At 41.3% G+C, this 26277-nt stretch overlaps 1 protein-coding gene across 1 annotated transcript in view; it reads right to left on the minus strand.

Moving 5' to 3' along the window:
* Positions 1 to 5904: 5904 nt before the first annotated feature.
* Prox2 (prospero homeobox 2) overlaps positions 5905 to 26277 on the minus strand; it is a 29611-nt gene continuing 9238 nt past the window's right edge. Inside the window, 4 exon segments of the mRNA XM_015494026.2 lie at positions 5905 to 9565; positions 11089 to 11283; positions 12173 to 12284; positions 16667 to 18141. Coding sequence (XP_015349512.1) covers positions 9380 to 9565; positions 11089 to 11283; positions 12173 to 12284; positions 16667 to 17943 — 1770 coding nt within the window. The 5' untranslated portion in view covers positions 17944 to 18141 and the 3' untranslated portion in view covers positions 5905 to 9379.

Raw genomic sequence — 26277 nt, forward strand, 5'->3', positions numbered from 1 at the left:
TGAATAATAACACCACACACACACACACACACACACACATCCTTCCAGTGCCTCTGTTTCTGAAGATGCAGGTAAGTACCTTGTATGTACTCTGTTAAATAGTGGGCACAAACCTGTGCCAGAGAAAGAAGACAGAGAGAATGCCCTTTGGTTAAGTGGAGCAGCTGAGTGGCTTTGGATGTGAATTTAGAATATCCTGCTCTAAATTCCACTACTTTCTATTTCCACTGGGGAAAGAGGATGAATGTCATTAAAGCTGCTTTGTTGGCACCTTTCATTGTCAAGGTGGGTATACTTTTGATATGTTTCATTTCCTAAAGTGTGTTTGGGGCATTTATTATTTTAAAATTCATTTACAATGAATTCATATTCATTGTAAACAAGTTAAAACATTACAGACAAAACACAACACTTAGCTGCCTTAAGCTCAAATACCTTAAATCTTAGAGGTGATGACTGTTACTATTTTGCAGTGTGGCTTTCCAATCCTTTTTTCTGAGTTTGTATACATATATATTAGCTATAAAATACAGTCTTTGTGGGGTTTTTTGTTTTTTTAACATGAGTGATACTCTTTACATATTCTGCAGACAGACCCACTGACTTGGATGCATACATGCTCATTTTGCATGTATATGTAAAAATTGTGTTTTTCCATGACGTATATAATATTTTTTCCTCTTCAGTGAGTTTTTCATTTTCCTAACAATGTATTGAACACCCTTATAAAAATACCTTATAGGTTTATTTTCTAGTTGTCCCAGGGAAAATAACAGAACAATCTAATTACTGAACTATAGGGAAACAGATTTTCCTAATAGTTATTTGTGTATGCATGTGTTTAGAAAGAATTTTAACTTAATGTTTGAGGTATCAAAAATATTCTGGTGTTTTTAAATTCCAGTTTTATATCCTGCCCTCCTTTGAATTTTTTTCTCTGAAGTCTAGATTTAGAATTGATACAGATAAACAAAATGGGTTCAGAGTAGTATGTGTAGTTCAGAACTAATAAGCTTTTGGAATAGAAACTGTTTGAATTGTGGGGAAACTAAAATGTCAATTGAGAAGATAATCTCCCATAATCGTGTATATAAAATACAGTTCTTTTTCTCCAAGTCATTCTCTATTCCCTTTGCAGTTATGAACTTGCACCACAAGTACTATGAAAATATTTTCTTATATCCCGCCTCTTCTTTAATATTAGTTTGTATTGTCCTAAAATATATGTTTTGGGTTCTGTTTCCTTTTTTGAAAAGTAGCATTGAGGTTGGGGCTGTAAGCTCAGTGGATAGTATGTGCTTTACATGTGCAAGGCCCTGCATTTGATCCCTAGCAACCCCCACCCCCACCTCCTGCCCCCCCAAAAAGTAGTGAAGTCTGAAACATCCATTTTTCTTCTTAGGAACCAGTTCATTTACTTAGATATTCAAGTTTTTATTTAAAAACATGCTTTAAGGATTCTCTTGTTTCTCACATGAGCCTTTTTGCTTTCACTAGATGTGAATCTGAGTGTTGGTAGAGGTTCACAAGACCTGAAAAGCATTATTCCAACATTTATTGTTAGGATGGGAGAGAAGGCCACTGGGGCTCTAACTTACGGATCCATTATTCCTAGTGAAATGGTTGCTGAGATTTCTTAAGCACTCATACATACAATTGCTCCTTTCTCTCTTAGAGTGTATGTGTTTAGAACGATGAAATAGGATAAGTGTACCCTGTGAAGAGTTGTGTCCTAAAGCAGTGGTTTTTCCTGGGGAGATTTTAAAATTCCTGTAGGCCAGGCTACATTGCATATTTACAAATTAGTATCCAGAAGTGGCACATAGGCATTGGTAATTTGGGTTGTTTTTTTGTTGTTGTTGTTGTTGGGATGTTTGTTTAGTACTAGGGATTAAACCCACTACCACTGAGCCACATCCCCAGCCCTTTGAGACAGGATCTCACTTAAGTTGCTGAGGCTGGCCTGGAACTTTTAGTCCTCCTGCCTCAGCTTGCAATCATTATGCTTATAGGTGTGCAGAACCATATCAGGCTTGGGCATTGGTGATTTTTAATGGCTACCAGTAGTTCTAAGGTGCAGCCAAGTTTAGAACTAGTGGAGGAAAGGAGATTTTAAATTTTATTTATTCTCCAAGTGAAAATAAGTTCAATCCATTAATTTTGCAGTTATGAAGATGGCATTATTAGAAGATTACTACTAACCAACAGTTTAAAATATAAAAATAAAACCCACCTAGCCTGAAAGAGTTAATGCTTTCCAAAGGTGTTCCATAGCCAAGGAACAGCTTAGGCACAGGGAGAATTAGTCTTACTATGAGCAGATAAAGCCAAGATTTAAAAATGCCTTGTAATCTAAAACATATATGTGCCCCTGGACCTGAACACAGTGTAGGCTTCTGCAGTTGTGAAGATTCCTCACAATGGAAACGGGTTGTGGTAGAGAGTCAAACTTGAAGGTTTAAAGGAAAAGTTTGATTTATGGAAAGTTGTACGAGGGTAAAGAGAAATGCAGAGAGGGCAAGCAGGAATATGTCTATGGCTTCTCCTTTGTGATTTTCAGGAAAGATTATTTCTGCTCTTGGTTCCAGTTATCTGTATAGTCAGTCAAAACTGAAGAAATCCCATCCCGCCCCCGTTCAAATTGTTAGCTACGCAAGGTGGCACACTCATGTAATACCAGTGGCAGGAGGATCGTGAATTCAAAGCCAGCCTCAGCAACAATGAGGCATGCTAAGCAACTCAGTGAGACTCTGTCTGTAAATAAAAAATTCGTATTTTTTACGAATACTGGGGCTAGGGATGTGGCTCAGTGGTTGAGTGTCCTTGAGTTCAAACCCTAGTGCCCCCCAAAAATTCAAATTGTTATCAAGTGGCTAGGATGTATCTTATTAGGTTAATTTAATCTGCTTCAATGCTTTATAAGATAATTAAGTATCTGTGGCATAAGTGTACAAAATAGAAGCATTCTATTCCATGATCATGTGGAAGTTTTTTGCTCTCCTTTCAGGGACAGTCCTTCAGTAGACCTTTCTCAGAGATTCTGATTTTAACATGTTTTTTTTTTTTTTTTACTTTATTTTGAAGTAATTATAGATTCATAGGATCTTGAGAAAAAAATGTACACAGGTTATTTCCAGTTCTTCACCCATGCTGACCCAGTGATAACATATAAAGAGAATTATGTATCAAAGCCATGCCTATCCAATTTTACAAACATGCACACATGTACATACACAACACAGTTCCATGTGGTGTTCTCTCATGTAGCTTCATGTAACCACCACAACAATGAAGATAGACTTGGTAGGTCACTTTCCTTGTAGTCCTATCACCAACTTCAGATCAAGACTTCATATTGTTGGGGGCTACTGATTTGAGCGTTTGTTAGCATAGTTTTTGCAAACACATAGTGGCATTTTCTTTATTTTTATGAGATTATAATTATTGGTTCTCTTCTCAATAGTCTTCTCAGTAGTTAAAGCATGGTTTATTTGCTTTAATTGAAGGGCGTGAAATAATGAGCATATGCCCCAAAACATAAGTATAAGTTGCTGATCTTAAGTTTTGGAGCAAATCCACCAATTCTGGCACAGCAGCAGTGGGTTAAATACTAAGAAGTTCTTTTAGTGCTGGATTTCAAAACATTTGAGACCTACTCAATAACTAGTCAATGCCTTTATTCTAATTCCTAAAACAGTAAGAAGACTATTGATGTCCCAGAGCAAAGCTCTGATGTATTTGAATTGAATAGGCCTAGCTTTCTAATAAAGAAACAGCAGTCATTTAACAGCATACTAATCATTGAGTTGGCACACTGAACTCTGCCTCACAGTTGTCAGGTAATTACTTACTCCAATGCTTAAGAATACATAATCATACCTATTATTTATGTGACATGAGGATCTAAATTATTTTTGTACCTAGTATATAAAAAAGTGTTTAGGAAATAAGTCCAGTGTTACTAAACTTTCTGTGCCCAGTATTTGCTGATAAATCTGCAGTCTAGGAAAACAATTTGTATTCTATTCTAATACTATAACCTCACTATTTTCCTTAGGAACAAACTCTTATTTTTTTGTACCATTTTTGTCAGGTTTATAGGGGAGAGAGGTTTCTGGAGTTTAAACTGATTGGTCCAGAGTCAGTAAGCTCCGCTCTGATTAAGTAATAGGATATGTGTTGAGAAGATAGTGATCTTGAACAAAAGCAACTTGGGGTATTTATAATAACGAATATGTTCTGCCAGTATAATTGTGAGGTTTTGTTAGGAATTTAATATAGTGATAATGCAGCAAAACCTCAAATTGAAAATCCCATTGTCTCATAAAGCTTGACTTGGAAGTCTGTGTAGAAAGACTAGCCAAAAAATTACTTTTTTTGAATCTTGAATATTCTGGAAAAGGTGATCACCAACCCTTATTCACAGGAAAAGATAATCAGCATTAATGACTATAAATGAAAAGAATGAGAAAGGAGGCTGGATTGTTTTCTTTCTTTTTTAAATACATTTATTCAATCTGCTGTTTATTTTATTTATTTTTTTATGTGGTGCTGAGGATCGAACCCAGGGCCTTGCACGTGCCAAGCAAGTGCTCTACCACTGAGCCACAACCCCAGCCCTGGATTATTTTCAATAAACAAGTAAACTAATTTTTATGGAAAAGTCATTCTGAACATAGATTTTAAATGTCAGAAGAAAACCAGGGTTTTTTCAGTTATATACTCCCTCCCTGCTCTTCATGTAATTAACAAGTGAAACAACTAGAGATGTTTTGAATGGCTGTACAGAAGTTAGTGAAAAAAACATTAAGCTGAAAACAGTCTATTTAATGGAAATATATATATAGCCTTCAAAGAGCAGAATTTAATGATAAATAATTTTAGAAATACCACATTAGTCACTAAGCTTATAATGAAAAGGATGTCAGTAGTGCAGTGTACTATAGTGGCATGTAAAAGGCAAAAGCAGATCAGTGTCTTAGCAACCAATTAGCAAACAGCAGTGGTAGTGATGTCATATGTCAAACACATCCACATACAGTTGTAATAACAGGGAGGAGATGCATATAATGTTTGTTTACCCTCAAAATATGTTAACATCAGTTTACATTAGTTTCATGCTGAATAGGTGTTAGTATATGTTACTGTATGGTTGTAGTAAAAACAAAGGTCAAAATATATTTTATATCAGTGATGTCCCACATGGGTGCCATTCTTAACCTAAGGAATAGTTCTTCTTTCACTACAAAAGCAGTACAAATTCACGACTTTGCTAATGGTTTATGATCATTGAGTAATAATACAGCTAACATGTACTGAGAACATATTATGCACTAGGGATATATACGTTCTAAGAACTTCACATATGTTATTTTACCTCAACTTTAGCACTGAGATGGATGCTTATTTTATTATCATGATTTCACAGATGAGAAAGCTGAGGCCGAGAGTATCTTGCAGAGGTCCATAGCTGTAAGTGACTTGAGCCTGTGTACCTCCCACTGACTCTACTCAGGAAAGTTAATGATTGCAGGAGAAAGCCAAAGGAGTAGAGAATGGCGGGCATCAGTTGGGATCCCTGAGGATAGAGTGGGGAAAGGGAGAGAGATGCATTTAAGAGTGACTAGAGAATTTGGAAATGGCGAAATAAAAAAAGTGTGAGCATGATGAGGTGAGATTATGAGAAATAAATAGCCCCCAAAAGGCTTGGTGCAAGAGAAACAGACCAGAGGAAATGGACCCGTGAAGCAAGTGAGGCCTGAATTGTGAGCTGCCATTGTTTTCCTTCCTATACCTGCCTTCACCTTTCATCAGACACTCCCTCTTTTGGAGGCTAACATTCAGTTTGGTTAGTGGGCTTTTTTTTTTTTTTTTTTTTTTTAATGATTAAACATTCAACTCCTGGGCACTTGGTGAAGGTTTGTGTAGCTTTTCCTTAATGGGACTGGGGTGTAGAACTTTATAGGAATTGTCTAATCTTGGAAAATACTCTATATGAATCATCATCTTCCACAGGTGACCACTTAATAAATCTGTAAGTGAAGGTACCATGATCAGCCTGAGAGATATAAGCATGCTTTAGTAATACTCTCAAATAGGTCATCAGAGCCCATTGTTTATTTTTTTTTTTTTTAAAGAGAGACAGAGAGAGAGAATTTTAATATTTATTTTTTAGTTTTCGGCAGACACAACATCTTTGTATGTGGTGCTGAGGATCGAACTCGGGCCACACGCATGCCAGGCGAGTGCACTACCGCTTGAGCCACATCCCCAGCCCAGAGCCCATTCTTTAGAGATGTATTACTGTGTACTTATGGGAAATCTCACCAAGAAGGTTTTGATACTTTTGTGAGAGGCACTATATTTGTCATAGTATCACAAGCTTATCTTTCTCTCCAAAGCATCAAGGCCAAAACAATTAAGAATTATGGAGCATTGGTTGGGGGGCATAGCTCAGTGGTCAGTGGTAGAGCACATGCTTAGCATGCATGATGCCCTAGGTTTGATCCCTACCCCCCCAAAAAAAAAAATAATTGTAGAGCACTTACCAAATTCAAATTACATAATTTAATCATCAGCCTGATAGAGGTATAACTTATTTCAGCTAAAGTGTTCTTTATCTATTTTCTAACCATCATTGTATTTTCTTGTCTTTTTCTGATTTTCGCAGTACTGAGAAAATGATCTTGCATTATGTAAGATCTATGTATATACTTAAGAGAATCTTTATAAAATCATCTAAGGATTTTTAAAATTTGTTTTATATCTTCAAACTGCTTTACAGAGTAAATAGTCAAAAGTATAAAAGTGCTAGACCAATGATTATGAAAATTCACAGGAAACTGATTACCAAAACTTCAGCCATTTTTAAAGAAATATTTTTAAAAGAGACATGTATAAAATTAGATTATAGGAGTGCTTTTTAATTTTTTTTGAGGATTGTATATTTTTCATTGAAAATGTTTTAAAAGCGAACTTCCTTAATGGGACTGGGGTGTAGAACTTTATAATAGTGTTGTTTGCTATTCATGCTTTGACCTTTCTTTGATGGGGAAGGAAAAAATCACATAGGCACCCCTGATAGGTCCAGGAAATACCTCTCACCGTTTGAGTTGAGTTTGGAGTTGTGTGCACTGTGTGAAACCATGTTTAAAATAAAGTTTCCAAATGAATCTTTTGTACTGAATGCTAATTAACAGCCTGCTTTTCATCTTTAATTAGGCATTCTCTCAGAGGTGTTGTCATCACACACCACAGTACAGGCCTGTCATCCACCATTGAAAGACAATTATGCAGTACTTGACCAGAGTATGAACATGTCTCATTTGGGAGAAAATAGCACCCACATACACCTTAATGGAAAAATGGACCAGACCTTTGGCAGTGTTATGACTGCTGAAGGAACATAATAACCAGCTCCACTTACACCCAGACTGTATTCCCAACACTGAAAGAGATGTACTTGGTAGAAACAGAAAACTAATAAAATGGAATTCCTCTGTTGGCAGAGTGCACGTATTTATACATTCTTCTGTGTTTAGCTCAGTGGTCAGAGAACACTTCCTGGAAAGGCTGCAGGACATGAATGTTTTCAATTTGAGCTTACATATTTCATCTAATCGGTCCTCAGAACAAGGTTGACAGCCCTTGAGGTGGCTTGGCTCAGCTTGTAAAACATACTAATGAGTTTCAGGTTTGGGACAGCTGCTCCATACTGGACAATCATGTCAACTTGGAGTTGCTTTCCATGGATTTCTTCAATAATCATGTGATGCCTCTCTGGACAGTGGATTCTTCTGTGTCCAAACAGAATTGATAGCCCTTGACCGAGGTAATCAATAATTGCCGCTGTCTGAATTTTGGTTTGAGCAGATTCCTTCATTTTGATAAAAATGAGGAGAAAATGGGGTAAAGTGTGTCTGAATATTTGGATGTCTTGAAGGACACTTAAAAATAACCCTTAGCTAGGGCTGTAGTTGGGTGGTGGAGCACATGCTTAGGCATGCAGGAGGCCCTGGGTTCTATCCCCAGCACCAAAAACCAAAAATGACCTACAAGTCTTGGTTTAGGCTGTGTATGTTTTGTTTCTTCTCTCAGCTGTTTGAAGTAAGAGAAAATTCAAAGGAAAGTCATCTTTCATCTTTTTTGTGCTGTTGTATCATCTTTTTTGTGCTGAGTATCTAGCAATAGTTTAGGGAGTTATCCGTTCCAGCTAGCGCCTCACCCTCTAAGTTATGGAAATGGAGTAGCTGCACAATGAAATTTGTTCTGTGTAGATGGGAAGGAAGGAAGCTAGTGCAGTCACAGACATCTCTCAGGACTAAAAAGACCAAGCCATGTATTATCCCACTCTACCCTGCATGCCTTTGGCCACGTTTACAGGCTTCATTCCGACTAGTTAAGAAGAGAGATGCAGTTACTCAGCTTTGCAGGTCTCTTGCCCTGTTTGTTCAGAGTGAGTCACAGTTTGTGTTGGGCTAGAAGGGAGGAAGAAAGTGTGGATTTCACAAATTGCTTCACCTGTGGAAGTTTATCCACGGACTGTAATTTCTTTTGGAATTGGAGAATTTCCATTTCTGTATTTATCCCAGTTTTGTTATTCATCACCTGTGAGGTGGAGTACCAGGCAGCGTTGTCAGTGCCGTATCAGTGCTGAATGCTTGCTCTAGTGGTGGTTTCCTGTTTGAGATCCTGAGTGACAGTGTAGAGTAGCATGCAGCCTTGCTCAGAATGTCTTGGGTTCCTCCGTGTTCCTGACCAGGTCTATCAACCCAAGTGTCCTGGCCTTACAACATTTGGGAAGTTACTTCATAGTTCAAAAACCTTGGTTTGCTCAAGGTTCTGTTTGGATAATAGCTGCTTTTCAGGACAGAAGTTTAATGAATGTGACAGTGTCTGGCAGATAGGTGGAGCTTGAGAAACAGGTAAGTAAAATGAAAATAGTCATTTGTAAAAGCCCCAAATACCATGATAGCTAGAGGAAGAGAGGGAAAATAGCTTTTGTGTCACGTGTCACAGAACACTTCAGGACATAGTATCTTTAATCCTTACAACCTTATTTTACAGATGCAGAGCTAACAGGAAGTTGTCAGTCTCAACACCTGGCAACAGTGGATTGAGATTCAAGTCTTCCTATTCCAAACTTGTGTTTTTTTTTTTACAATATACTACTGATACATTGATATACTCAGTTGATATATTTTATAATTAAGTTTAAATATTTTATGATTCTAGAAAGGAAATAAGTGATCAGAATGGTAATAGTACTTATTCAAGGGCAGGGAGTTCATGTGCCCATTTTATATGACTATAGCTAAACGGTTACCATTTAAGACAAACTCAGGAAACTCTGGCCAGTCACTCCTCATTTTGTTTGACTTTAACTCCGAAACACCTCCTGGGGATACCTGGATGATTTGAATATCTCTGGGATGTCACTGTCCAGTTTTGAAATAATTTTATAAATGGGTTTCTTCCAGGAAGGATCTGAATCTCTCCCTGTGGAGACAGCCCTGAAGAACTCTTGCAGTGTCACGCTGGCAATTTCCAAGAAGCAATCTGGGACCTGCATTCCCAAGGAGACCCCCCAAGAAAGGAAAGACATGAGGCTGGAAGCACTGGTGCCACGGAGCCCCCCCCCCCCAGACAGATGCTACCTGTTTCTTGGGTAGTGGGATAAGAGCAACCCTGCTCTAGCAGCCCCTGGCTGCTGCAGCCCAGGCATGCCCTGCTCCCTCTCCAAACACAGACTCCAGTGAGAGAGCCCTGGGAGAAAGTGTATTAAGAAATACTCCCCTTGTAGGAGGATCTGGTTTCATTTGTGTGTGATTTTTAGTAAGTTAGTAGAAACTAATTAATTGAAATTAAATCTGTGATTCAAAGAGGTTTTTAGTATTCTTTTCCTCAGACCTGTTGTGGAAAGATGTATCCCCCATGTCTGTCATACCTCACCCCACTACCCTTTAGGGCTGGATCCCAAGGGCTTACCTTCCTGCTTCCAAAGCCAATGGAATGGAGCTGTTCCAGGACCCTTACCCAGACTGGCACCATAAGTGACGCTGTGGGACACAGCGTCCAGATCCGGCTTGGCCTAGGACTTGCTGCCACTACCTGCTAAGTAATCACACCTTTCCCACATGGAAAGGTGTGGTGGTGCCACTGTCCCACACGCCCTGGCTCCTTTTCCTCCCACAGGTAGGCTTAGGTTTCCCAGCATTCAGCCTGAGCATCCAGCCAGTGGGCACCAGCAGTTCTTACATCATTAGAGATATCAATAAACTGCTCCTGTGATCACAATCGAGACAAAAGCAAGAAGAGGGAAATGCAGTCTATGACAAGACACACCTGGCATCTCCAGAATGAGATGCAGCCTAACAGCTGCCAGCTGTCCAAGAGGCTCCTCCACCTGTTTCCTGATAGGAATTCACACTAGTGACACTGAGGCTCACCCTTTACTATCACCCCTAAGGTGCCACCAGTGTGCCTTCATAGGGATCCCAAGGCTCAGAGGCTTGAGCATCTTTTTAAAATATTTTTTAGTCGTAGATGAACATAATATTTTCTTTATTTTTACGTGGTGCTGAGGATCGAACCCAGGGCCTCACACGTGTGAGGCAGGCGCTCTACCTCTGAGCTACAGCCCTAGCCCAAGGCTTGAGTATTTTTATTTGTTATAAAACTGTTCAAGTGAGAATATAGATATGAGCCAAATGATGAACAGAAATTGTTCAGGAAATCTAGGCCAAAACTCGTTGCTAGCATTTAGTCCTGAGTCTCCTGACACAAAGATAAAAAGGTCAAGCAAATTCTGAAATTTGATAATTACAGAATAAGTCTAGACTGGCATAACTCCTGGTAGACTTCTGCTTATGTTTCAGCATGAAGATGGGCGGTATTTGCTGCATCTACCTATTGCCTGAGTGCAGATGTTTAGGCTGAGATCTCTGTTGGTGATACAGAGATTGGCTCCAGGGCCCTGTGATACTCAGTGACAAGGAGAGACACCATCGAGGGGATCTTTTCTCAAACACCCAGTCCCATAGGAAAGACACTGCTCAGACCTGATGGGACCCTGGTACATGGTCTTACCTCAAAGTCATTTCCCTTGTTATAGTGCATATTGAGGGCTCGAAAAAGTTCTGAATCACGGAGAACCACCAGCACTTTGGGATTTGTGACACCATCTGAAACTGCTTGACGGGCAAATTTTTCCATTTGGATGTAATAAAACTCACGAAAGTTGCTGAACCACTTGATCATCTGAGAGGTGATGCAGCGGTTGAACTGTGTAAACAAGGAGTCCATCAAGTCAAACATTTGCCCTGAGGTGCTCCAAATCATAACTGTCAGCATCAAATTCAACACAGGGTTGATGTTAATAGCTTCAACCAAATAATGGGACTTCCTTTAGAGAAAGAAGCCAGAGCTGTTTACCAGGCCTATTCAGTTGGCCTTCAAAATCTGAATTAGTTCTAAAATGCCCACTAGAAAATAATTCTTCAAGTACTAGATTTGTAGAGAATCTTTTCATGGTGTCTAAGTGGTCCTTTGAGAGAGTCTAGGGTCAAGGTTACTGTGGTGCTAGCAGAGCAGCCAGGGAGCCTTCTACTTATGTAAAGGGTTGAGGGAAGTGGTAAGGGTATAGGTCAAAGGGCAGTTTTTAGAGTTACAAAATGAATTGAAATCTAAATCAGAATTTGCTACAGGGATCAACCAACAACTGAATAAGGGGGGAAGACCTGAAAAAACAGCCCTTAGCTGTTATGGAAGCCCCCAGAAACTTTTCCATGGCAACAGGCAAGGTTTGATTCCTTTCATTTTCCTTATTGTCACACTTGATGTAAGTCTGACAATGTCTGACAGTGTATATAGTTTTTCATAAGGTTTTCATAAGGCTCCCAGCAGAGACAAAACTAGGCCAAAGATTCCAGTTACTAGTGTTTCTCTCTCCCCCTACTCTCCCTTCCCATGTGTTTCTGGGATTATCCATAACTCAGCAGCCTAAAAATTCAGACACCCAACCTTCCTAGGCCAGTGATTATTTGGGCAGTCTCTGCCCAGAACTGGGAACCACACCAGTTAGATCAGCAGCATGAACAGGAGCTAACGTGAGGATCTGGACCTTCCTCATACAGAGCTGGGAGTTTTGCAGGGGCTGAAACTTTGACTTTACCTGGACATCGGGGAAATAAGCCTTCAGGAGGCTGGAGCTGGGGTACCTTGTGAAGAAGAACATGAGTTTGGCCTTCTTCAAGTGACCAGGGTTCAGTCCTTCCTGGATTTATCTCAGTGTCAAGGAAAAGTAACTTTGAAAAACCAGTTACCAAATAATGTTAGCAGATTATCCAAATAGCAATTGTCCTGTTCCTTGTGGTTTCTTTTTCTCTTTTTCTGACTGAATGGAGTATTTGCTTCTTTTTTCCATCTCTGGAGACTGGTTATATAACCTAAATGTCTACAGGCAGTCAAGATGCAAAATTTAGAAACATCTTGATATGTGAAGGCATGATATCAAACAGTTGATGTACTCTTGTGTTTCTCCAAAATGGGATAGGAAGAGACAGCAGCTTATATCCCACATAAGCCCTTTTGAAACCCCAAGTAGAGATTTACTTCCCCTCTGCCTCAGTTTCCTCATCTGTAAAATGAGAGAAGTAGCTTAGATTGGTTCCATTCGGGTTCTCATTCTCCAAGTTGTCTTTGCAGGTATGTGAGCCCCAAGCATCTAGCAAGTTGAGCACAGCGCCCGTGTTGCTCCTGCTCCATCAAGACGCTTGAACTGTGCCTGTATCTGCCTGGCAGAACTTTCCATTATCAGTCAAGCTCCAGTTTAGAAGCTCCATATCATGTGGAACCTTTCCAAACCAATTTAGGCCTTCCTCACCCTGTGCTCCTGAGGCTTTTGTACAAATCTCTGTTGTAACAATTACCTTATTGGAATTTTTACTGCATGTTTGTCTCCCCATTTAGACTGTGAGCTCCTTGAGGGCAAGGACCATGTCTTTTTAACTTTGTGTTCTATGTCTTTATCTAGCTCTGGGCTAGGCACATAGTAGATGCTCAAAAAATGTGTATTGGATGAGGAAGTGAATGGATGATCAACCTATTCCTCACCCTGAGGACAGATTCCTTTCACCTTAAGAACAGGGAGCTGTGGTGCAACTCCTTAGCACCAGAGTAGGAGAGAAAGAAAGACTGTCACTTAATGCTTAGCATTCCCAGGAAAGGACTGGGTGAGATGCCTTCCAAAAAATAACCTTGGGTATTAGATCTGAGTGATTTCAAACTTAAGACTTTCCTGCAGGATAAATCAGTTTAGCCAAAAGAAACCAAACCCACTAACTATGGTTATAGTTGGCCTAGGCACTCAGGCTGCTGCATGGAAGACCCCTATCCCCCATCTGTTGTCCTTAAAGTTTTGGGTTTTGTTTGTTTTAGTACTAGAACCCAGGGCATTCTAACTCTGAGCTACATCCCCAGCACCCCCTCCCTGTTTTTTTTTTTTTTTTGTGTGTTTGTTTTTTTCGTATTTTATTTTGGGACAGTTTCTTGCTAAGTTGCCTAGGTTGGCTTTGAAGTTACAAATGTCCTCTCATTGGCTGTACTTCTTATCCTTACGTTGATGAATGCTATGAAAAGAATCTTGTATTTGGGAATCCAAAGACCCAGATTCAGAAGCTGATTTGGCTATTAGCTATTTGACCTTGGGCAAACCACTTAACTTCTCTGGGCCTACTTTCTAAAATTTAGAATATAATGGTTAAAGCTTTTGCTTGGCTGTCAGATCCTGGGTTTGAATCCTGGCTCCTCTCTAGTCTGCCTTGTGACTTTGAACAAGTTAGTTTGCTCTATTTCTCTACCTCTCAGATACCTGGGTCTAGAGTGGACACTAGGGAATTGTGAGAAAAGCCAGGCTGGAAACCCCTTATCTGAAATACTGGGGCAAGAAGTGCAGATTTCAGAATTTTGTTATTTTATAAAGTTAATATGGTGTGTGGGTGTGGGTGTGTGTCACATGTTAATTAACACAGCAGAGGCAGTCTGTAATACAACACACTAATATCTCTACAGCAAAATGTGACTAATTATGCTAAGTGGAATAAAGTCCATAAATAGCCTCCAGTCTGTGTAGGTCAAGTTTTGCCACCAAAAACAGTTGACTCACTTTTAAAGGAAAAAGCTAGAAGGCTCTTCAGAACTTTTGGGTTTTTATATTGTGGCTAAATGGCAGTGGGCATGCACATGTGATCTGCCACAGGAGAAAGTGCCTGATGAGTGCCCCTTGTTCCAGTCTGCACTCCTAGTGACTGTTCTCTTTCACGAAAGCAGCTGCTGCTAGATGGATTTCATGGCCCATGGGAACTCATCTCTAGTGCAGAATACAAGCAGCAGGAAGAAGGGAGTAGTCACTGGGGACAGGATACTACCTGGGGGGATCCTCAAATCATTGTAAAGACAGCCACATCTTCATCTGTGTGACAAGGCTTGATCTAGGTCTTTTTTAAGATGGGCCCCAGAACTTCCTGATGCTCTCTGAGCCCGATCCTTATTTTTACAGGGCAGGAACAGGCACATGAGGGTGCCTGACAAATTGACAAAATAAATCTTTAGGGGCTGGGCCTTCTTTTTTTTCTTTTGATACTGGGGTACTCAACCACTGAGCCACATCCCCAGCCCTATTTTGAATTTTATTTAGAGACAGGGTCTCACTGGATTGCTCAGCGCCTTGTCATTGCTGAGGCTGGCTTTGATCTCAAGAACCTTCTGCCTCAGTCTCCTGAGTTACTAGAATTACAGGCATGTGCCACTGGGCTGAGCCTTCTTGAGGGACCCCCTGCTGCCCAAATTTAGTAGGGAGTCTTAGCCAGTGCTCTCTTAACAAAGGCCAGACAGCCTTTCTCACAGTGAAAGTCAGTCTATGCTGGTATGTGTACTTCCAAGATGACTCTTCCTGCGTGAAGAGGCAGTCAGTGCTGGCAAATGATGTTCTTGCCACTGGTTTTACGGTTGCTCACTGCCTTCCAAGAAAGTCCAAGCCATGGGATGTTTCTAACATCATGGACCAGCAGGGGGCGCTCAGAGCACTTAGGACACAAGGCCACCTCAGGCTGGGCAGTGAGCCAGCCCCACCCCATCCTGCCCTGCAGCTGCCAGACGGGACTGGACTTGGACTATGCGCACTTAGATATGACTTCACAGACACATTAACCTCTAGAATCTGTACTCACAGATGCCCACGGTGAACACAGCGCGTGAACACAGCTCACTAAAAATGCAACACCAAAAATACATTCTCAGGAGGTTTAGTCCTGCAGGATGCTTGTTGGAAGAGGTTTCTTTGGTCCCAAGAGTTTGGAACTGCTTACGTTTTCCTTTTAGAGCTTCACAGTAGACCTCAGCATGTTAAAGACTCTGAAAATGCCTGCAGTGAAGAAACTAATCCAGTCAAGTGCAGTGATACATGCCTGTAATCTCAGCAACTTGGGAGATTGAGGTAGGAGGATCACGTGTTTGAGACCAGCCTCAGCAGATTAGCAAGACACTGTCTCAAAATAAAAAATAAAAAGGACCGGGGATGTAGCTCAGTGTTAGAACTGGTTCAATTTCCAGTACTCCCTCCACAAAAAAGGAAAGAGTATTTGCCAAAAGTACCTTTTTTTTTTTTTTGTATCAGAGATTGAACCCAGGGGTGCTTAACCACTAAGCAACATCCCCAGCCCTTTTTATATTTATAGACAGGGTCTCATTAAGTTGCTTAGGACCTCACAAAATTACTGAGGCTGGCTTTGAACTCTTGATCCTCCTGCCTCAGCCTTCTGAGTGGCGAAAATTACAGGCATGTGCCACTGTGCCCAGCTCCTCTGCTCTTCTAACTCAACAACTTCTATCCTGAGTATTACTCTGGGAAACACTGTTTTGGGGAGGGGGCTCTGTCTAAAGGCCATGATAAAATTCAGACCACCACAGGCCATCCTGGACCTCTCAGACTTTCCCAGTTGTGGAGGTGGGGGTCCTCTCCCTCCTGTGCCCAGATCTCGGGTTCCATCCCACCTGGCTGTAGCCTGGAAGCTGTTCCTTAAATCAAAGACTTCTGGTCCTTTCAGGACATCTCTCTATGTTTAGTCTCTAAGAAAAACTCCTCTTTTCCCCCAGAAGTTCTTGGATCCTCATGTATTCCCCATGAATTATCTAACATGCAGGTTTTTTCCCTGTAGATCCATGAGGTTGGGGAAGCCATATCTCAGATGTGACATTCCTTTGACCTTCTCTGCCTAGGGCTATGAGCAGCTAGAAATCAAATGTCAGAGCTCTTTCTTCCACAGGGTATGTACTGTATTGTGGAAGCCCATTTGAGTTTAAAAGCAAACAAAACTCTCTCAGACCCAAAGGAACAAGTTAGTCATGGTGGAATCCAATGAGTCACAGAAGTAACTAAGTGAACCTTCCCAGGATCCCTCACTGCTAGAATGTGGTTTCCACTTGGTCACACAATTAATAGGCTGTGAGTCAGGGAAGGAATGTTCAGAGGCCATATTAAGAAGACGGTGGAAAGAAAAGTTGGTCCCTATGCAATACAGTTATCTGTCCCTGCCTCCTCCTCAACTTCCAGTTTTCCTGCCTCTCTGGGCTGTAGCCATAATTTCAATGACCAGGAAAGGATATATGCACGGAAGAGAAGGGAGTTGCATCTGTGACAGCCTCCAGGCTGCTGTGCTCCATCTTCACGGAGGGAAGGAGGGGCCGGCTCTCCAGATGGGGCACTGTGGTGAAAGGCAGCGGGCACAGCTGCTGGCTCCAGGCCCAAGGTTGCAGAGCAGACTCTATAGAGGGGTGACTTTGTGAAGATGAGTCCAGCGGAGGATTGTCGCTCCAATGACCATTGGGTCCACGACCCAATAGCTGGCTAAGAATCTGATTTTCCTGGACGTGGGAAGGAATAGCCAAGGGATAATTTGTTACGGGACCCTGATAGGGTTTGGAGATTCTTGGTGAGACAGGGTACCTCGGAGAATCTAGAGGCTTGACTAGTGGTAAGTTTCCTACAGGGACCCCAACTTGTGGCTGGGTCCTTCTGGGCAAGGTGGCCAGAGTAAGTAGATCTTTATAGGTCCCTCCCACAGGAGGCGAGGGCTCACTTCCGCCCTCTGGCACTAGTCTCTGGAAACTTCTGCCCTGCTGGGTCAGGTGGCCTGGTGGATTCAAAAGCACCTTTTGTAAAACAGAGTCCACAGCCTGGGACACTGCCCTGGTCAGTTCTTTCCTCAGAATCTCCAACAAAGCTTGTGTTCCAGAAGAAAGGAACCTGAGCTCCTCAGACTGGTGTTCAGGCTCAGACACTCTGTGTTTTTCTGCCCCACAGAGGTACGCACTAGAATCCTGATGGCGGTCACTGTCAGTAGCCCAGGGGTTAGACTCACAGCTGTTCCTCTGCTTCTCTCTCAGGGGGCCTTGCCCCTGCTCAGAGCCTCTGGGGCCCTGAGCTGCAGCCCTGGGCTCGGCAGCCTGCAGGATGTGCTGTTGCAGATGTCTCAGCTGTTGCTTGAGCCGATGAAGTTGTTCTCTCACCCCAGGACCCCCCTTCCTGTTGCCCCAGGCAGGGCCTGGCTTCAGGGGGCCTTGCTGCATGGGGAGACTCTGTTTTCTCTTTCGCTTCTCTGGGCAGCATGGGCTGTCCCTGGCTTGGGCATTGCCTGGCACCAGGGGGTTGGGAGAGAGACATATGCCTTGGACGATGGTCTCCACTCTCGCCCTCTTGGCCTGGATGTGCTCATCCCCAAACCAGTTGGTATCAGTGAGGCTAGAACTGGAGGCCTGGCCCCAGGGAAAGGGGGAGTCTTTCTCCAGCTCTTGGGAGGCTGGGCTTCTCTCACCTTCCGCACAGAGTTCGGCCAGGTGGGAGCAGGTCCCAGACTGAGAAGAAATCAAGATAGAGTTTGGATCCATCGCTTGGCTTCCCAGGCAATTGCTGAGAGCTCTGTAAAGAAGTCGAGGGGCTTCTGGAATCCCTCCTACCCTCTTCAGTGGGGCACGCACCCAGAATGAACCGGAGGTCCCTCCTCTGCCCTCAGCAGGGTGAAAAATTTCTGCTGCAGAGGACTGAGGCTCTGGATGCCAGGACTTAGGAACCTCCTGGGCAGACTCCTGAAATTAAAGACAGCAAGAAAACAGTACATGTGACTTGGAGCAGTGCTTTTTAAACTCGAGTGTACAAAGAAAAAGGCCTTGGAATCTTGGTAAAACAGATTTCAAGTCAGTAGATCTCAAGTGGAGCCGAAATTCTGCAGTCCATGCTGGTCAGGACCCCACTTTGAGGAGATTCCAAGAGTGAGCCCCTAGGAGGAAAGATCTTCTGCCTGGGCTTAATGATACATTATAATAATAATGGCAGCCAATTGAGCATCTGGCATTATGCCAAGAACATGACCTGACATCCCTATTATCTACAATTCAGGAACCAGACTCCAGAGAAGTTAAGGAGTTACCTCCCCAAGATCAAACAACTAGTAAAAGGCAGGTTGGAGTCAAACCAAGATTTGCCAGATGTGGAGTGACTAAGGGCAACAGAATTATCTGGGCACTTGTTAAAAATAGGAAATTTAGAGGACATAGCTCAGTGGTAGGGCACTTGCCTAGCATGTGCAAGTCCCTGGGTTCAATCCCCAGTAGTGCAAAAACAAATCAACAAAAAATAAAAGCCAATAAACAAAACTTAAAAAAAAATATATAGGAAATTCATCTGGCCCAGTCAGACCTGCTAACTTGGACCCTTAGTGTTGGGGCAGGCACCTGTGTTGGCCACACCAATTAAAAGTTGAAGAATTAGTGCTGTTTGCCCACTATACTACCCTGCTTTCTAGAAGAAAATCTGATTATGCATTTATCACTCAACTATTTAACAACTGTTCATTGAACACCTTCTATATGTCAGGCCACATTCTGGGAAGTTGGAGGGACAGAGTGATCAAAACAGCAGAGTCTGCTCTTAGGAAACAGGCAGTCTAGTAGGGGAGGCAGTATATTTTCAGGGCATGATACTTGCCATGAAGAAAAAGCAGAGCGAAAGGTTGAAGGGGTGAAGGGCTGAGGAGGAGGGAGCTACTTTAGGAAAGGCTGCCTGAAGCTGTTTGATTCCCACAAAGTCTGGAAGTACACTGTGCCCCACCCAGGAGGCTTCTGACAAAATCTATCACAGCTGGGAGTTTACAGAGCGTCCTTACACATTCACCATGTTGCCTCTCACAGCGACCTTTACAGCTGCATCATATTCCCACTTTACAGATGAATAAACGGAGGCTCCATGAAACCAAGAATGGTTCCCAGTTTCCAGATTCCAAACCTTCTAATTCCAACCATGCCTCGGCCGAATCCCTGAAGATGCAGGGCCTGTGTGAGAGCTTGACTTCTCCGTCCATTAAACAGATTCATCCTTTCCTGGAGGAGGTCAATGAATTTTTTTCCCTTTGTAGATTTCCACTCTCCTTTGCTTTTTTTTTTTTTTTTTTTTTTTTTTTTTGTAGGGTGTGGGGTGGAAGGAGGGAGGTTTACTGGAAATTGAATCCAGAGGTGCTGTACCACTGAGTTACATCCCCAATCCTTTTTTTTTTTTTTTTTTAAAGACACAGTTTCACTAAATTGCTTAGGGCCTTGCTGAATTGTTGAGTCCGGCCTTGAATTTTCGATCCTCCTGCCTCAGCTTTTAGAGCGGGTGGGATTACATGCATGTGCCATGGCACCCAGCCGCTTTGCTTCTTTTACACAAGGCTGGCTAAAGAAAACTGGCTTTCTTCTGCCCACCTTTACTTTTATCCTGAAACTCCTTTGGAATCCTCCTGGGCCTTCTGCAACCAGTGGGGTGGAGGCCTGCTTCTCGCACCAGCACACTTGGCCTCAAGCCTCCCCTGGGGCTATCAAGTGACAGGCACCAACACAAAGTCCTGGTGGTCTGCCTAAGGATGGAGCCTGGAAGGGTATGGCAGCTGCATGTCATCGTGAGAAAAATGCCTCAGAAAGAAAGCTAGAGTCTTGGGTCAGAATAATTAGAAGGGTCTTACTTTGAGTAAGATCTTTGCAAATTATTAAAATAAAAACAGATGACTTGTCAAACTAATGTAAATTTAAAAATGTGTTACTGTCATGTTTATACCAACAGTTTAGGAGGTTTACTAAGTTTACTACCTATTGGAGAGAGGAGCATTTCTTGACTTCCTGTGATAATTTGACAATGAATATATAATATTTGTATAATATAAAAAATTATTTTAAAAACAGATCTTTATCATATGATGAGCTTGGCTGGATCATTAAACATATGTGACCGGGGCTGGGGCTGGGGCTCAGTGGTAGAGCGCCTGCCTGGTACGTGTGAGGCACTAGATTTGATCCTCAGCACCACATTAAAAAAAAAATAAAATAAAGGCATTCTGTCTACCTACAACTACAAAAATTTAAAAAAAAAATTAACCAAGAGAAATGGAACAATAATGATATAGTCTATATAATTTATTTTTAGTTAGGCAGCTTCCATAAAGAAGGATATGGAAAATGACAACCTCCCAAGACTGTGTGACCTGGGAGGAGGAAGAGAGGAAGAAGGCAAAACATTGATCCTTCCCCAATAAATCCTTTCCCACCGACAAGACAGTCCCTGGGAAGGAGGTGAACATCAATCCTAAAATGGCAATTCTTGGGAAAATATTGATCCTTTCCCAGTGTCAGTGAAGCCACACATTAATCCTGTCCCAGTGACAATACAATGACGCCCAGAGGAAAAAGATAACAGAATGCTGAGCTCTGGACCCTCCATCCTTTCCCAGTAAAAAGTTTCAAATTTTTACAGTCTTTTCCCTGAATGCCCAAACTGACACATTCTGTTGAAGTGATTAAGTCATCTCTCAGTGTTACCTATAAAATCCAGACCTCTGGCTGGGTGTGGTGGTGCATGCCTGTAATCCCAGCAGCTCGGGAGGCTAAGGCAGGAGGATCACAAGTTCAAAGCCAGCCTCTGCAACTTAGTGAGGCCCTAAGCAACTCATCAAGACCCTGTCTCTAAATAAAATATAAAATAAGGTTGGAGTTGTAGCTCAGTGGTTTAGGACCTCTGGGTTCAATTCCCAGTATTAAAAAAAAAAAAAAAGAAAAGAAAAAAACAAACCCAGACCCCCTCTATAACCAGTGGCCATTTTCTACCCAGAAAGTAAGCCCCTCCAATGCCTGACTCTGTTGCTGAATAAAAGGCATTGCTGAGGGGCTGGGGTTGTGGCTTAGTGGTAGAGCGCTTGCCTAGCACATGTGAGACACTGGGTTCGATCCTCAGCACCACATAAAAATAAAGCTATTGTGTCCACCTACAACCAAAAATATATATTAAAAAAAAAAACAACAAAAACATTGCTGATCCATGAAGTCCTGGTTATTTATGTTTTCATTATGTGCCAAAACCATTTTGGTTATTTTTGCTTACACCAACTGCTCACTGAACAGTTTGCGCTCATACTCAGCATCTTCAAACCCAAACTCTATAACTGCCCCTTCATCTTGCTTCAACTTGTACCAGTCTCTTGCTCTACAAGTCAGAAGCCAGGGATGGCTAACTCCTCATCATTAGCATTGAATGGCTGATAGGTTTATGGTAAAATGGCTCTAAACTCCATCCCACCATGCCTTTCCCATCATTACCATCTGATTCAGGATCTCACCATTTTTCACCAAGATAATTCCAGTACCTCATGACCGATTCCATTCCTCTAGCCTCTCCTCTCTCTGGCCTTTCTTCATTATTCATTCAACAAATATGGATTGAGTGCTGCCAACAGACAAAATCCTCTGCCTGTGTAGAGCTAACATTCATGCAGAGGCAACAGAGGAAATAACATGAGAAATAAAAAATGGAGGATCATTGTGTAAGGTCTTGTTGGCCATTGTAAAAAGTTGGTCTTTACTCTGAGATAAATAAGGATCCAGTAGAGGGTTATAAGTGAAATGCTCTTTTGTTTAATTGATGCATTATAATTATACATAATAGTGGGAGTGGGATTCGTTATTTTATATTATGGGATTTACTAACAGCTTGAATGGATGCAAGAAAATTAAACAGCACTGACACCACCAAGGTGTTTGTCCTGAGCAAGAAAGGATGGAGTTGCCATGAACTGAGATGGGAGAACTGCAGAACAGCAGGTTTGTTTGGAGGAATACTGGGGGCTCTGTTAAGGGCATGTTGCATTTGAGATAATAGATAGCTTGATGAAGATGAAAATGTCAAGAAAGCAATTGGATGCATTGGGGCTGGGGCTCAGCGGTAGAGCACTTACCTGGCATGTGTGAGGCACTGGGTTCAATTCTCAGCACCGCGTATAAATAAATAAACAAAAATTAAACGGGCTAGGGTTGTGGCTCAGTGGTAGAGCGCTCACCTAGCATGTACGAGGCGCTGGGTTTGATCCTCAGCACCACATAAAAATAAGAAAATAAAGGTATAAAAAAACCCACATCAATCTTTACTAAAATTTTTAAAACTTAAAAAAAAAAAGAAGCAGTTGGACAAATGAGCCTGGGGTTCAGTGGGAGAGATCTGGGCTAGAAGTTGAGGGTTGCCAGTATGATAACTGGATGAGCCCAATGCGGTGAAGGTAGATAGAAGAGGGCAAAGTCATGGTGATGTGAGGAGGCTGGGGTCAGGAGGAAGAACCAACCAAGGCAACTGCGAAGGAGCAGGCAGTGAGGTAGGAAGAAATCCAGGTCCCTGTGAGTCCTGGGAGCCAAGCGAAGAAGTTGATTGTAGTAGAAAGGAGAGGTGAAGTCCCATAGGGTCTGTGACTATTCAAGTTAGTGATGTGGTTATTAAGGGTCTTGATCAGTGGTTTTGGTGGCATGGAGGGAAGAAAATGTCTGATTGGAGTGGACTGAAGGGAGAAGACAGGAAGGGGGAATTGGTGACACTGAATATGACAACTTTCAAGGGGGTTTGCATAGAGGAGAGGAATGGGACAGTGAGACTGGAAGGGGAAGTAGTGTGAACAGATGGGTTTTCAATATAGGAGAAATAACAACAGCATTCCTGAAGACTGTTAGAAGATAAAATATGTTAATGTAGGCAAGAGTGAGAAAGTCCTGTTTCCTTGGGCCGGAAGGAGTGGGTGAGGTCTATGCATACCTGAAGGGACTGGCTTCAGGTTCATCCACGGGGCAGGAGAGAGGGCAGTGTCTGCACACAGGCAGGCAGGTTGGTAAATGTAGCCATGGAAGTTGGTGGAAGCTCCCTTTTGGTTATTTCAGTTTTCTCAGTGACATTGACAGTGGCATCGATTTTTTTTTTTTTTTTTTTTTTAATTTTTTTTATTGTGGGTTGTTCAAAACATTACAAATTTCTTGACATATCATATTCCACACTTTGATTCAAGTGGGTGGCATCGATTTTCTAAAATGTGATCTACTTATGGCCCTCTGTGGAATCAAAATCTTTCCTGGATTCCCAGCAACCGTTGACGTTCTCATGTCTCAGCTTTTCATAAACATGGTCTTGTTCTAACTCTGGAGCTGCTGTCCTTAGCACTTGGGAGAGTGAGCTGTCTTTGTGTTCCTGAATGGGCCACATTTCTTAAGCCTCCATGTCTTGGCACTTATCATTCCCTTGGTTTAGACAGCCCTTCTCCTGCTTCCTCATGGCCTAGCCCCTACTCATTCAAAATCCAACTGAAATGTTACTTTCTCCTCTCTGAAGCCTTCCCTTTAGACTGTGAGCTCCCTCTTTATCTGGTCTCCTAATAGTGGTTGACTGCCAATTGCTCACTCACTCAGTTGAACAAATTGCTCTATAAACAAGTCATTTATACTGATTTTTGTCTCCTCAATTGTGGTATGATTGGCCATCCATATATGCAATTTCTGCATCCACAGAGTCAACTAACCAGGTTGAAAATGTTAAAAGAAAATTCCATAAATATGTCCAGACTTTTCCCCTTGTCATTCTTCTTTAAAAGATACAGTGTAACAGTGATTTATATAACATTTACATTGTACTAAGAATTATAAGCAATCCTGGGGCTTGGGGCTCAGAGATAGAGTGCTCACCTAGCATGTGTGAGGCACTGGGTTTGATCCTCAGCACCACATAAAAATAAAATATTTGTCTATCTATAACTAAAAAATAAATATTTTTTAAAAAAAGAATTATAAGCAATCTAGAGATTTAAAGCTTACAGTGTGGTATGTATAATATGCTATATGATACAAGGGAATGGAGTGTCTGAGGATTCTGGTATCGGTGGAACCAAGGACATCCTTACCAACATCAAGGGATGACTGCACTAAATTTCAGATCCCTCAAGCACCTAACATAGAGCCCTGTGCATGGAACAAAATCAATACACACAGACAGGTTTGTAGGTGTGTAGACAGAGAGCACAGAACCACTGCTTTCCCGGAAGCTCTTTGCAGGTTAAGCATTGCATTTCCCATGAATAGGGAGACTCAGAAAGATATCAGTTATCCCTAAGCAAATTTATAATTTTAACACATCTTAATAAATATGCTAATATTCATTTTCTGAACAAGGTTATAGGTACATAGAAAAGTTTATTAAAGTTATTGTTTCTAAGGTTCCATGTGGTCTGTGTGCTCCAGAAGGCAGAACTACCAGAGTAAGAGACAAGGCCAGCACGTTTAATGAAGCAAGAACCAACAGAAATATCTTGAGGCCAGAAATTGGAACTCCAGCCAGCCTCCACTGTGGCCAGGTGTCCAGAGATGTTTACGGCCATCTCTGCAAGACAATCATGGAAACTGCATCTGGGCTGCAGAGAAACAGGAAACCTCTGTGTTGAGACCAGTATGCTACCCAGATCCCCTATCTGGGTGAACCTGCACCCAGCAGAGGTTTCTATTTGAAACTTAAATAGTAGAAATTTCATATGCATTTATAGAAGCAGCAATGGCGACAACCCTTTAAAAACAGTATTATTGCTTTTCTTAGAGTCTGAAAATAATGCAGGATTATTTTACTTCCCAAATATAGAAATGTATTAAGAAGAAAAAAGATTTTTCTCCCAGAGTAAAATCACAGTTATCATTTTAGTGTGCATAATTTTTTTCAAACATTTTTGTCTTTATGAAATTTTCATAATTTCTCATAATTGTAAATTTAGGAGAACAAAAATGGAATTATATAGTTCTATACTCTCCTTTTCTCTCTCATATCAATGAGTATAAATCTACAGTCCATTGTATAGACATATTGTAATTTATTAGTAAATTCTCTTTGGATTGATAAGTTCCTACCTTTAATTTTCACCATAAAAATAAACAATATCATATGGAGGTGAAAGCATTAACCCCCAAGCCACTTCACTAGCTTTGTGACCTCTCTGTAGTTCACTTTTCTCAGCAGTAAGTTGGAATAACCACAATACCTGGTGTTATTGAGGATTGTTTTAAGGATCTTATGAGTTAATAAATGTTATGTTTTTAAAATAGTTCTTGGTACATAATAACTGTTCATAGGTGTTAACTATTGTTACTGTGAATAATCTTAACACTCCTTCATCTACATATGGGGACTTAACCTATTTGCTTCTTTGAACATTTTTCTAGAAGCAGAAATACTGGGTCAGAGACTAAACATATGTTAAACTTTTATGCTTCTTTCCTAACTGCTTTCCAGAAATGTATCAACTAAGGGTGGAGATGAGAAATGGAAGGAAAACCTTCAGTTTTCACTACTTATATTTCTATAGATGAATTTTTATAAGAATATGCATATATATATGTATATATATATATATATATATATATATACACTTTTTATTTTAATTTCTTTTTCATGGTGCTGGGGATTAAATTCAGAGCCTTGTACATGCTAGGCAAGTGCTGTGCCACTGAGCTACATCCCCAGCACTATATATACTTTCAAAAAGCTAATTTGCTCTCCTGTTAATATATCTATAAAAGAGCACATATCCTGGGGCTGGGGTTGTGGCTCAGCGGTAGAAGCAAGAACCAACAGAAATATCTTGAGGCCAGAAATTGGAACTTTAGCACTTTGCCTCGCACGTGCAAGACTGTGGGTTTGATCCCCAGCACCATATAAAAAATAAAAAAATAAATAAGTGAAATAAAGGTGTTGTGTCCAACTACAACTAAGAATTTTTTTTTAAAGAAGAGCACATATCCTTTTATCTTTAACAACACTCTTTGATTTTTGCTAATATTATGGATGAAAATATTATCTCATTATTTGCATTTCTTTGATTCTCAGTGCCTGCTCATTTTTCACATATTTTT

Source organism: Marmota marmota, unplaced genomic scaffold, assembly GCF_001458135.2.
Source record: "Marmota marmota marmota unplaced genomic scaffold, marMar, whole genome shotgun sequence".
Taxonomy (NCBI): domain Eukaryota; kingdom Metazoa; phylum Chordata; class Mammalia; order Rodentia; family Sciuridae; genus Marmota; species Marmota marmota.